At 31.4% G+C, this 14,113-nt stretch overlaps 2 protein-coding genes across 2 annotated transcripts; both read right to left on the reverse strand.

Annotated features, from left to right (window-relative positions):
• Positions 1 to 7,493: 7,493 nt before the first annotated feature.
• On the reverse strand, positions 7,494 to 8,656 carry LOC149554136 (G-type lectin S-receptor-like serine/threonine-protein kinase SD2-2). The gene is made up of 4 exons (XM_089790431.1): positions 8,593 to 8,656; positions 8,317 to 8,453; positions 8,193 to 8,229; positions 7,494 to 7,960 (listed from the first exon to the last, which is right to left on the reverse strand). The coding sequence occupies exons 1-4, from the start codon at positions 8,654 to 8,656 to the stop codon at positions 7,494 to 7,496; spliced, it is 705 nt and encodes a 234-aa protein (XP_089646557.1).
• Positions 8,657 to 8,678: 22 nt separating this feature from the next.
• On the reverse strand, positions 8,679 to 9,541 carry LOC149554137 (receptor-like serine/threonine-protein kinase SD1-8). Its single transcript, XM_089790432.1, has 2 exons — positions 9,325 to 9,541; positions 8,679 to 9,277 (listed from the first exon to the last, which is right to left on the reverse strand). Exons 1-2 carry the CDS (start codon positions 9,539 to 9,541, stop codon positions 8,679 to 8,681), a joined length of 816 nt encoding a protein of 271 aa, XP_089646558.1.
• Between the last annotated feature and the right edge of the window lie 4,572 nt (positions 9,542 to 14,113).

A 14,113-nucleotide genomic window follows, 5' to 3' on the forward strand; every position in this document is an offset into this window, starting at 1 on the left:
AGTTTGAAAGAGAGAAATGAACTATTAATACCTTTTATAGTGAATATTCTAGACTAAAGACACAAAGTGAGTCAAAAACCAACATAATCCCAATCACAAAATAATCTTTAAGTATTTAACTATTAGGATCATTGTTCAATCTAATTGTCATTACTAATGTTCTTCCTTTACTAGGTGAATTTAATTAGTTTTATAATATTGACTATTTAAAATATATTTTTGTTATTTTTATTTTTACTTTTACTTTTAATAATATTTTAACTTTTCATAATCAATATTGGACCATATAATTCATAAATTTTACTCATTAAAATTTATAATTAAAAAAAGATATTTTCTCATTTAATTAATATTTAATTATCAAATGTAAATATATATAAAAAATTTATAATAGTAAAAAAATTAAAATGTAATGTAAGTTGTCCATTTTATAATTGATATTTAAGAAAAAAAAATATCTTAAATAATTCATTTTAAATTATTATTTTTTAATAAATAATCATTTCTATTTATTTAAATCTTTATATAATTTTTAACTGATTTTAAAAAAAAATTATTTTACTAATTTTATCTCAAAAATCAATTTTAAGAAGGAAAAATAAGTTATTTAATATTGTTACATTTGAAATAAGTGACTTCTTTTGTATTTAATATTCTAGTTTGTATTCTTTATATATTTTTTCATCATTATTTATAACTATTTTATAAAAAATAATAGCCAATCAAAAATATTTATCACATTTATTTTTTAAAAATCTTTTTATCAATGTTAAGTTAAATAATTACGAAAAATTAAAATTAATACTGAAAAAAATATACATAATATCCACTAAAAAATAACTATCAATTTGATAGAATATTAATTAATGATATCTAAAAAAATATAGACCTTGGCATAATAAACACTCTTAGTTTAGATAGATTTTTGTCAATTATTTAAATTCTATTTATTTACTAAAACTTTTAGCTATTACATTTAAGTAAATAAAACTAATTCTTACCTAAATACAACTTAACATAAAAAAAAAATCATTATTAGATACTTTAAGTATATTTTTTCAAAAATTATTTAACATTTATTATTATATTAATAAAAGATAAATATAATAAAAAAATATTTTGAAAACACTAAATTGATTATTTACTAAAATATTAAAGTGATTATTAAATACTTTATTTCCATTAGAATAAGTCATATTATTATTTATAAATAATAATTTCATATAATTTTACCATTAGATTAAAAATAGCTTTATCCAAAACATATATTTAATTCAAATGACACTTAACATCATTTATAATCCTTTATCAAGTAACACACATAGACTTCTTATTTATTTTAATAAAATAAATAAAGTCATCTTTCCATCTATAAGATAATGACTCGTTGTACAATTTAAATAGGAAAAAAACAAACAACTCAACGGTAAAGGTATTCAGAAAAGAAAAAAGCAGAAATAAGGAAAGAGAAGCACATGAAAAATGCAATTATGAGTAACACAAGAATAGATTTGTAAACCCTAACGAACCTCATATATTATTAATAAATATTCTCAAAGCATTCATAAGGATAATTATTAGATTACTTTAAAATATTGATTGAGGGGATTTATTTAATATATCATTCAACAATACAAAAAAAATATAGTATTTCAAATAGATCAAATATCAAGTTACAATATCACTGTTTTCTCCTTGGTCAGAAACTATAAAGGCCACTTCCAATATAATACCTAATCTTGTCAAAGATCCCAAGTTACATTGATCTACCTAGAAAGGATGGCCCACAAATTGCAAAAAGAAAAGAAAAAGCATAGAAAGAGAATCATTGCCTAACCAAATTTCAATACCTCATGTCATCAATAGTTTGACACACTTTATTAAGCTTGTCAAAGGCTCATTAGGATTTACACACCTATATTGTATTTGATATCAAATTTCCCTTCTCCTATGTGCTTAGCAGCCATTATTACCAACTTGTTGATAAATAAAACCTATTGGCTCCTCCTCATCACATGCATATAAGCATGTAACTACTAGTACAATTTATATAACAAATGATAAGCCTTGAAAAAAATGTCCTTGCATATAGTTTAAGAGTTGGTGGTGTAAGTATTTAGATACTTTAACACTCAACTATGAATCCCTCATCTTGTGCATATTAGATAAGGCCCATGCTTGTCTTTGTATTTTAACTCCTTGTTGCTCGTCTCCATGACTTAAGGTGAGGTCTCATTGATGGCCACTTCCTAAAAAATAGAGTTCGAGATTATGGATTTTGTTTAGGAATATTTCAAAGTTGTTGGTCCCAGCAATCTTGTAGTCAATTTCGGATTAAAAGTTTAATCTCTAAAATTGAAAAAAGTTGGTCCTCTCATTAATACATATCTATGTCGTGCAACAATAAAAACAAGTTAAAAAAATTAGTTTCCTTCTAATTTTATTTTTACTGAAAATTTAAACATAAATGGTTACTAAATGGCAAATAACAATCTGAGACAAATTTTGTTCCCATCTCATTTTCATCCGCTTACTGAAAAATAAGAACTCCTAAATACAATTTAGGAAAAGATTTCAAATATTCACATAACAAAAATAAATCTTCACGTTATCTCTTCTTCCTTGAAAGTAGAAGTTTAAACCTCCTACATATCTCCAACATACCTATTATAGTATAATTAAAGTTTTCATACTATTACAATTGACTTATACATTTACATTAAAATTTGGCTTGGCTATATATTTTAGAACCGTTTTCCATGAAACACGAGAAACGAATTTTACTTTGTGGACTACGACACCTGACTTATCCACACGTAGACTTGTATGACTGGCTTAGCCACGGAGCAGCTTGACTACGACGACTGACTTAATCTCGGGGAGCTGCTTCTGCGACGACTGCTTTACTGGACTTGTTTGCCCAAAAAAATTTCTCCAAACCCTTTCCCACCTAACTATGAACCAACATAGTTGTTTCTCGGCCACAAAATTTAAAGCATTACTTTCAGATTATTAAATGTGAGAGCGTAGTGCATTCCTAGCTCTTTGGTATGAATCTGCAGCTCACATGTTTGGAAAACTGGGGAGCTAATTTCTAAATCCAAGGCCTCTTGGAAGTGGCATTTATCTTTGACGAAAATATCCACCTTAGCATTTATTTGTAAGTACATTTTAAGGCTTGAGGAGGTTCATTCCATAACTAACGATGGGTGAAATCAGGGAAAAAGTTATGCTTAAGCATGTTATGCTGCTCAAATTTTTGTAAAAATGTCCACTTTCAGATTTATTAACGATAGGTGAAGCTGTGAAGCTTTTGGCACTATTTCTGGCATACCCGATTTGGGGTTTCTTGAGAAATTTGGTGGATCTTTGTGATATTAGTTGTTTGATCTTGAAAATCTGATTAGAGGCCTGAAATATCATACAAAATTAGTAAAGGGACATTTCACATGACTTCTTAGTCCACACCATTCGCATTAAATAGTTTTTTTCTTTTGGCTATGTAAAGTGTTGATCTTTTGTTATTTGATTTATTATACTTTAAATTTTTATTTGAAATGAATTTTAATAATAGTGGTAAGCTATTTTTAGAAATGATTATGTAAATATTTTTTCAGATCATACTTCCATATCTATCATCTGAATGAAAGAGAAATAAAAGGAAAGAATGTTGGATCATACAATGTGATCTAAAAGTTGAAGGAAAAATCTTTACACAGTCTATTTCAAACATAACAATTGAAAAATAAATTTTAATAATAAATGACTGTAAGATTCTTATATTCTTATATACTTATTCCAAATATTTTTGTAAACTTTGATAAAATCTTCATTAAAATTACAATGCACGTTCAACAATTGAATTTAATTAGACTATCCCTATATACACAATCTATTCTTTATTTAAAAATATTTACTATTTTAATCAATGACATTCCATTTGTTTTCCTATAAATTTTTTTTAAAAATCTATATAAAAATATTAAATTGTATAAGCCTTTATAGATATAGATCAAAAAAGTTTATCAAACTTATATTTCAATTATTATCGAAAATGATCATTGCTAAGAATGCTAACATAAAGCTGATGAATTCTTGCTAATTGTTCTTGTAAGAATCAAATTTCACCGACTTTTTTCCTAAGAAAAGCTTCACAACTAAATATTAGCAACATAACAAAGATAAATAGATAAAATACAATTTTTAGAATTCTTTAATAGGATTAAAATGAGATTTAAGTTATTTGTAATAAGACAACTCATATTCAAGAAATGCAACCCTCTTAGCAAGAGCAGTTACCTCTGGGACCGAAAATTGTGAGGAGAAAGGTGTCAAGACAAAGGAAAAAAAAATTATATGTGTCCTAGCACCTAGATATTATCCATAAAATTGTTGTAGGGCATTGCCATATTATCATTTAAATTACCATGCTAGACATGTAAGTAAAATGTGGGAACATAGACAAGATATTATCTATGCAATATGTTGAAGAAAATACTAGTCCTACTAAGTATATTATTGTATCCTACAAGCTACTGTCTATCTGACATGTTAGAAACACACTTATGTGGCTAACTCTATCAAAAATGCATGCCAAATTTGAAAGCACATGTGAGGCACTAGTATTGTTTTAACATTTCCAAGTGTCTAGTCAAGCCCTTTAATAAAATATAATATATAAATAATCTACTAGTAACATCAAAAAATGCTAAAAATTCTATCTTATCTTTTAAACTGTCAACAAAAACCCTAACATTCCTTGAACATGACACACCCACTTTTAAGAAAGAGTTCATCTTTCTATTTTTCATCAAATTTTCTCAATATAAAATTAAAAATACTACTAGGAAAATTGAAAGCTGATAAAAAATAATTGAAATCTAGAAATTTGATTAAATAGGAATTTATCTCAGCCTATGGTATAAATGGGCTTGTTTTGCAATTTTTTCAGGTCCCAATGCAACAATAAACGTGTAATAGCAAGTCAAAAACATTAATCCCCACCTTCTAAAAAAAGAAAAGTTATCTCTATTTGGACAACTCACAAATAATCATGTATAAAAAAATATGTTGGTCACCACCTTCTAAACAGAGAAAAATTACCTATGTTTGGACAACTCGCAAATAATCATGCCCAAAAAAAATTATGTTGTTCTCTCTCTCCAATCAACTAATTATAGATTATACAATTGACTAGGCATGAATCAGAAGATCCAAATAGAAAACAAGGGAAATGAGGCCACATCAAAATTTTGATGGCTTTTACAATCCAAACTTTGTGCCGAAAAGTAATGGCAACCCATTTGTTCGACGTTTCTAGTTTTACAAATATCTGGAAAGAAAAAATAGAATTAGGGATGATGAGCAGTATAGAACAATAGAGCCCATCAAAATAGCAAACAGTCCTCTATACAACCCTGCCTGCAACACTATCCTTTTGGGAGCACATGTCAACCTGCAAAGCCCTCCAAGTTTGAAGTTTGGTCTTAATATAACATGAATTGAGATTGGATGTGAAGGGAAACCAAGAAAGAATAATATTGATATATATGTCATCTATACATTTGAAATTTGTAGCAAAGATAGCTGAATACAATTTTCACAAGTTTTATGTAATTATTCAATTAGGGCCATTTCACAGATGTTTGGAGAACAATTGGTATTGTCAACATCCTAATGAAATCTATAAGGTAAACATGCACATTTCTAAATTTTACATTGCTTAAATTCAATTATGACACTTTTTCCACTTTCTCATAGCCATTTTCCCATGCACCAATTTTAGTGATTCCTTTTCATCTTACAAATTGGTCAAAGTTTCTTCAGTCAATTCAAACATTCACTTTTAAAAATAGTTCCAAAATCAACTAAAGTTCAAATAAAAACTACCAGTGGATTAAACTCATTCAAAACAATCCAAAAGTACTTGATATAGAGGTCAATATAAAAAAAACTGCAACATCAACGAAATTTTAGGTAGAAAAAGAAAATTCAATAACAAATCACCAACCCATAGAAAATTAACTAAGCGTGAAGTCAAAATTTAGCAAAAATGGTTCCATCAAATACTCAACATAAGCAAAAATAAAATAAAAAATTATATGAAGTTGCATATAAAAAAAAAAAAAATCGACAGAAATTCTCTAGAAACATGAATTTGTGCAAGGAAAAAAGTCTCAGTTGTCATCAATCTTTAAAATATCTCACCAAATGCAAAGAATCCTTTAATACAAGCTTCGATAATCCACACCAAGCAATTTTTGCAAAAAAGAAATGAAGATCTGAATCTCCATATTAAAATAACACAATTTAAGATACGACAAACAAGTCATAGAGAAACCAGTTTAGCGAGTAATAATTTACATATCGGATTAGATAAAACTGGTGATTGTCTAATGAACACATGAAATTCCTCAACCCTAACTAGTATTGTTGCAGCAAAGCCATCTTAATGTCTGGTTAGTCCAGCGACAAATTGTAGAAATATTTTTTGCCAGGTATAAATTTCTTCTTGTCTTTTCAGTTGAATTTGACAAGTTTCACCAGATATGGATGAACAAAGATAAAATGTTGCATGCTAAAAGACATTAGCCATCTGTAATAGCCTCATCTGTAGCAGCCTATTATTTGAGTGAGTCAAGTGAGGCTCATGTAACAAGACACATAAAATTTCTAGAGAAAGACACATCTCTTGTCCCTGCTAGTTATCCTAACTCTATTTTTGTTCAATTGTTGAGGCTAAGAAACAAAAAGACCACCGAGAAAAAGCAACATGCCCAATGAAGAAAGAGAAATTAAAATGCTCTAAATTGCGTATAATGAATTTTTTCATGCCAACTATAGGTTAAAATGAAGACTAAAGAACATGCACAATTACCTAAGCAGAACTAATGAGAAATAGAGCATTAATAACTTTAGTTCCTGGGATTAATAATATAACAAAACAAACATTAAGAAATTTGGCAAAGGAAAGGAGAGCGAATTCCCTTGAGAGTTTCCATTGTGATACCTTACATGTTTCACTAATTTCTTGCATTATTCAATTATAATTTGGAAAATGGTATTGTGAAGATTTGGAGGAAGGAGCTTCGTTCATGGTCGTACTAGACAAGAAGGGCTTTAAAACTAATCTTTGCATGACATACAATATTTAAGCCGATTTAGAAATCCTAAATTTGATTATGTCTTTTGGACCTTTCTACAGATTGTTGTTAATGACCGGATTTTATTTTATGATTTCCCACAACACCAGAATGTCACAACATTAAGGCGGCAAACCCAATAGAAATAAGCCTATTGGCTTAAAAATAGTCAATGATTAATCTTTCAGATCTTCAAAAATCTAAACTATACAATAGAATTGGGAAGGTAAAGCATTTTCCATGTTGATACCAAGAGGCAACCACAATCCATGTGCATAAAACACTCCAAGTCTAATTTTCGTGTCTTTCACAACTATTGAAATCTATTTACGTCATATATCGCCACTGCTACTAGTGTTTTTTTTGGTCTATTGGATTATCCATAAGCGCATAGTACTGAATTTGTGAAATTTGTGGCTGCAACTTCCCTTCCAGCATTAGCACCACTTGCCTTATGTTCGGCCTCACTCCCTCATACTTTTCAATGCATAACAACCCGGCAATAATTGTTCTTCTCACCTCTTCACTGTCAATTTCCTCTGCAGTTCCTGCCTCCACAATATTAATTGTGTTGCCGTTGAAAATTTGGGAGGCAGCCCATGAGGGAAAGTAATACTTAGTTGAGTCTTGAATTCTTAAATCCAAATTTCTTCGGCCAAAAATGATTTCCAAAAGCATCATACCAATACTGTACACATCAACCTTGGGAGTAATGGGAAGACCAGAGATCCACTCTGGAGCCAAGTATCCTCTCGTTCCTCTTGTTGTAGTGAGAACACGGCTGAAATCTCTACCCACAAGCTTTGCCAGTCCAAAATCTGCCAACTTCTAGTCAAAAAATTACTGTCGAGAAGAATATTTTCGGGCTTAACTTCGCAGTGAATGATACAATCTCTGCATTCTTCATGGAGATAAAATAATCCTCTTGCTATGCCTAACGCGATCTCAAATCGAGTCTTCCAGTCGAGTACCTTATGGTTACCTTTAGATTTATTTGAGAAGAGTAAGGAACTAAGAGAGCCATTACACATGAAATCATAAATCAAATACCTTCTCTTGCCTTCTGCATAAAAGCCTCGGAGCCTGACTAAGAATGATAAATTAGTTATAGAGAGCTGATTTCTGCTCGAAATTGCTTCTCATCTTGTCTCTGTACACTGTTCATCTTCTTTACCGCCACAAGTGTACAGTCTACCAGACGTCCTATGTACACCGTACGAAATCCTCCGCTCCCCAGCTTTGTCCTGAAATTCCTAGTTGCAATCTTCAACTCAATGTAGCTAAACATTCTTAGAAGAGAAATCGAGGAATCTGCATGACTCTCCATCGATCGTAGCGTTTACAGAGGCAGCTACTCGAACAAAAATATTTGCATTGGTTTTTGATGGAAGAGAGGTACGCAAGTTCAAAATATCGCCTGACTAGATTTGGGAGGGCCCTAAAGGCGGACTGAAAGCAAACGCAGTGCAAGAGCAGTTGAGGAGGCAGGCTTTCTGGCAATCTTTCTTCGTCATTGTAGGGTGTGACGATGCGGATTCAGCAGCAGCCAAACTGTTGCTCGGATCTCGTAATCCGTAGGTGCTTCCATTTTTGGCATGGCAGTTTAAGGGGCTCTGTCGAACACAGCCACTCGATCACAACTCTCGCAAATCCCAAGCGCGAGTGTCCATAGGTGCCGCAGAGACCATATGTGGAACAGGGTTCTGCTGGTCGAGACCAGAACATATTCCATTTACCGTCATCAAGCAGATCATATGCTTGCATTCCTCCAGACTTTGTTAGGACGAAACATGAGAGCATATTCTTGGTACCATTCAATGTATACTTGACATAACAACCAGAGTGAGTGCTTTCAACGCCGACATTGTAGAAGTAGACTTGGTTTATCATCCATGGGATTTCAGTGAAAGACTTGCCGTCCCAAGTTCCATATTTCTTCGTTTGTTTGGTTCCAGATGGGTCCGCTTGACAAGAGAAAATCCCAGGAGAAGGATCTACTGGGCTTTTCCAATAGACGAGCTTTTGCTGCCCATCGAAGCTCATCCCTGGCAACAAGGTGTCGACGGGATAGTCAAAACTCTGCCAAACAGCTTTAGATTTGTTGGCATCACCGCACATCACAAAATTACCAGAATCTAGTAAAAAAGCCTTTTGGTCACATTGGCAGACCAAAGAGATGCACCCATTGCGTCAAACAGTCCAAGATCACCTCCTCCTGAAAGCTTCAAAACGCCAGAACTTTCTCTCGCAGGAGTCTCCCTGTTGGCCACCCAAACAATCGTATTCTCTGTTATATTGGCATTCCAGATGCCAATATACCAGTTACTCGTACCATCTGGGCTGAAAGATCCCAATTCAGATGTGCCATTTCTCGAAATTATTGTCTGATTTCTAGTCATCGATTTGCCCAAGAGAGTGTCCACCTTTGACTGCAGAGCCGTGAGTTTTCAGTTGGATACACACTATAAATACACAGATGCAGAACTTTTTATTGGTTTCGTCCATCACTCCCAATATAATTTACTATCTAGCGCTCAAGTAGAAAGGAAATTATGCTCAGCCGGAAACACCCCAGAAAGAGAAACCTCACTCCCAACTCAAAGTTTCCAATTTCCCAGAAGCGAGATGTGAAAATTCATTTTAAAGAGGTTGGTGTGCTTGCATAACGTAGGGTTTAAAATAAAATAAAATTGTTTTTTGGGGATATGACAGCCATTCACAAAATTAAGCTGAGGGTGAAAAGTATAGTGTTCTTCCAAACGCATGGAAATTTATTTGGTAGTGTTGCGTAACAAAGACTTGAGAGAAGCAACTCTGCTCATATGTCAAACGTTGGCCACGATAGAGAGAGGAGAAAGAGTGGCAGAGTCATCCAGGGGAATTAATATGCGAAGACATTTGGCACGGGAAACATATGAAAAGTTGGTCATATGTGCAAAAGTCTTTGAAAGGGCCAAAGTCGGTCATATGAGCAATAGGCATCGAAAGGGCAATGAATTATTAATAGAGGAAGAGTCTAGGCGTGTGATTTTAACTATTTCACATTAAGCTTGGCATGTTCCGTGACCTCTTGAACAATCATAATGCTTATTAGTCCTGCATATGTAGGCGGAGACTATAGTTTTCAGACTCTTTTTAACTAATAGTTCATGTTTTGAAAACTGTGCAAAGGGAAAAAAATGTTCCTTAATCTTATGGTCTAAGTTAATTTCTCTATTAAGTGAAATTTTAGATTTAAAAAAAAAATTCAACTGAAAATTAGAGAAGTAGAGCAAGTGCCATTTTTCAAATTGTTCAATAGACGAGTGGCAATTTTCAAAGGAAACATCTTCCATGTGATGGCATCTCACGGTGTAACCTGTCTTGTGTTGCATGTGCATGTAAATAGAAAAAATCTTTAGAGGTCAGGGGGCCTCGTGTGGTGAGAATTGTAATTATGGACTCAGGAACATTAACTTCTTCTATGTGCTTAGCGGCCATTACTACCAACTTGTTGATAAATAAAACCTATTGGCTCCTCCTCATCGCATGCATATAAGCACGTAACTACTAGTAAAATTTATATAACAAATGATGAGCCTTGAAAAAAATGTCGTTGCATATAGTTTAAGAGTTGGTGGTGTAAGTATTTAGATACTTTAACACTCAACTATGAATCCCTCATCTCGTGCATATTAGATAAGGCCCATGCTTGTCTTTGTATTTTAACTCCTTGTTGCTCGTCTCCATGACTTAAGGTGAGGTCTCATTGATGGCCACTTCCTAAAAAATAGAGTTCGAGATTATGGATTTTGTTTAGGAATATTTCAAAGTTGTTGGTCCCAGCAATCTTGTAGTCAATTTCGGATTAAAAGTTTAATCTCTAAAATTGAAAGAAGTTGGTCCTCTCATTAATACATATCTATGTCGTGCAACAATAAAAACAAGTTAAAAAAGATTATTTTCCTTCTAATTTTATTTTTACTGAAAATTTAAACTCAAAACTCTGCCAAACAGCATCAGATTTGTTGGCATCACTGAACATCACAAAATTACCAAAATCTAGTAAAACAGCATTTTGGTCACATTGGCAGACCAAAGAGATGCACCCATTGCGTCAAGAGAAATTGGCTAAGTTCAATTGCATGACAATGAGGACTTTACATCTAAAAATTAAGTCCCCAATCTCCACCATGTTAAATTCACTATATCTCCCTTTGAATCTTTGAATAGATTTTGTACACACATTTCTTTTACATTCTTTTCAGCTCGAATGCAAATTTAATTGATCAAAGCAGTAGTAGATGGATAATCGGGTATTGCAGAAAGTCTATTTTTTGAGAATTTTCCTTTGACCTTGTGATTAGCATTATACGTGGTAAACCTTTAAGAGTGCCCTATATGTGGGATAGAGGGTAAAATAGATTTACTCTATTTTCTAAAGTTGTTTTTTTACCATTGGCCATGTGGAGGGATAAATTTATAGTCATTTATAGAAAAGTCACATTTATTTATTTATTTCTACTATTTTTTTATTTTGTTTTTTAAAATTATTTCTATTTCTATGTATTTCATTTTAAATACTATAGTGTGATACTATTGGGATTTAACTGTATCATTTTGTATGGCATGACTAGACCCAATCCAAAAGGTGTATGTGCCTCTATTCCTTGTTAACATTATATACTTTTGTGTATAAACATTTGATGTAAGTGGAAATCTTGACATTCATTCTTTTGTTTCAACTCTTAGGCATCCAACCGCATGTTACATGATACCACTTTGATCTGCCTAAATCTTTGGAAGATGCTTATGTGGGCAAAATTTTATAGGCATTTTTATTTACGAACTCCAAGTAATTTAATTGGTTTCTTTATTTATTGAATATTTGCATCATTCATAGTGTCTTCATTTTATAAAGTATATGTATTAATATTCTATTCATTTAAAAAAAAAAAAAGAACTTACTCACTTTTTTTTATCTTATGATTTTATCAAAAATTTAATTATTTTCAATTATGAGAAGCGTAATTTTGATTAAAATATTACTTGAACACTTGATAAATTTCAAAATCTATTTATTCATTAGGTGGGACTCCAGCTCTACAGAGCTCTTGTTGAATATGGCATATAGCTACTAGCATATTTGAAAAATATGAGGTAAAATATTTAATGAGATTTATTTCAAAAGAGTGGTGGACCTTGAAAAGAAGTTTGAAACAAGCAAATAATTCCATTGAAATTAAAATTAGTCATGGTATTTCAGTGTGAAATAAGTAAACTAGTCTTACACATAACACACTAAGCTTTGACTTAGCATGTTCTCAATTGTAGACCCCTCTTTTATTTTCTCTTTATGTTAAATTCCCAACTTTCTATTAAAATATTTGTCCAAAGTACTATTTGTTTATTATCTAACATGCATACCTTGTGAGCCGATAGGCTATTATAGTTGAGACATTCACCAATTTGGTGATGTCTAATACCAAAAATGTTTTGGAGGCAACAAAAAAAGGTGACGACAACAGAGCAAGGAAATGGTGGTTCTTGAAAGTCCTGCTTGATGACTATCATATTGTCAACATTTGTTATGTTGGTGTCTTAATAGTTTACAAAAAGTTCTAGGGTGACTTACGGGAGTTGGCAATAGGGTGGAGATGGCCTTGGTTGTAATAGTGACTTGATCTTCTAAGATTAATCCAAGAAAAAAATTCTAATTATATAAGAATACATTGGCCCCTGATGGTTTTAACAGGACAAAGTAGACCAAGAATCTCGTGCAAGCTTCTATCTAAATGTGAAATCCTTTGTTGACTACTAGATATGTAAAATAAAATACTTCATGAAAAAATTGTTCCCTAAATTGGAAATATATAAGTGGAAGAAACAAGTGCCCTCCCATGATGCCAAGGGTGAGAGTTAGGCTGACCATGAGCAGTCCCATTCTATTTTTTATGTTTGATGAAATAACAAATGAATGCACTGATTTAGGAGCTACAAATTCCGTATTTGTGTGTCTTTGAACAATGCAACTTTCCTTCTGATCATTCTCAGACCCTATAATTTTTTTCTTTCAACTCCAACAATAGGCCACCCCTTGGCCATATAGAATCTCAATTTTATTATCTACAAAGGCGAACTGTCATCTCAAGAGAAATTATTTTACTAAAAGTTTTTTGTAGATTTTATAATAGTTCAGTTTGATCAAGCACATGCCTGTTGCCCTTTTCTTCTTTAAAATTTTATTTCATTTTTTTTTGTGTGAATGAGAATATATTTAGTAATTTCATGGATATTAAATTTTAATATATTTGGTACTTATAAAGTTGTAAATTAGATATAATATTAAAAACAAATAATGTAGATAAGTATATTTAAAGTTTTACATAGCCTTGTTTAGACATAACACTCTTCTAAATGTTTGAATCTTGAGTTTCCAACATGCCATGGTAGTTTTAATCATGTTTTAGTTTCTTCTATTTTGGGAGACAAAATTAGCACATTTAAAAAATAACACAAAAGAAGGTGGTAGTTGGGAGCCCTCATAGAGGAATGTGTGTTTGCCTAATTTGTCGATCCTGACTTACTATTTGCCTTGGACTTAAATTTAAGTTTGGGTGGTTTAATAATTTTTAAAGAGGTCTTTAAGTTTCAATAATAAAATGAACATCAACAAGTCAAACTATTTGTAGAGGAAAACTCTTGATGTATAATTTTAGAAATATAAATTTAGAAGCACTGTATGTAAACCATTTGTGAAAGGCTACAAATTTATTTAGTTAACTACTTGTTTAATATAATTAGTTGTGCAGATTATTTATGAAACAAGTGCGATGTAGTTCCTTGTATTTTTTGTAAGACAATATGGTTTAATTAAGTAGAATAAAATGGTTATCATCAAAAATAATTTAATTTTACTTTTTAAAAAAAAAACCTATTTCAAATTTATATATTATTAAATAATATATTTATAGCATAGTTGTATATTAAAA

This window comes from Cupressus sempervirens, chromosome 6 (genome assembly GCF_028749045.1).
Source record: "Cupressus sempervirens isolate cs-2001-9-10 chromosome 6, ASM2874904v1, whole genome shotgun sequence".
Taxonomy (NCBI): Eukaryota; Viridiplantae; Streptophyta; class Pinopsida; order Cupressales; family Cupressaceae; genus Cupressus; species Cupressus sempervirens.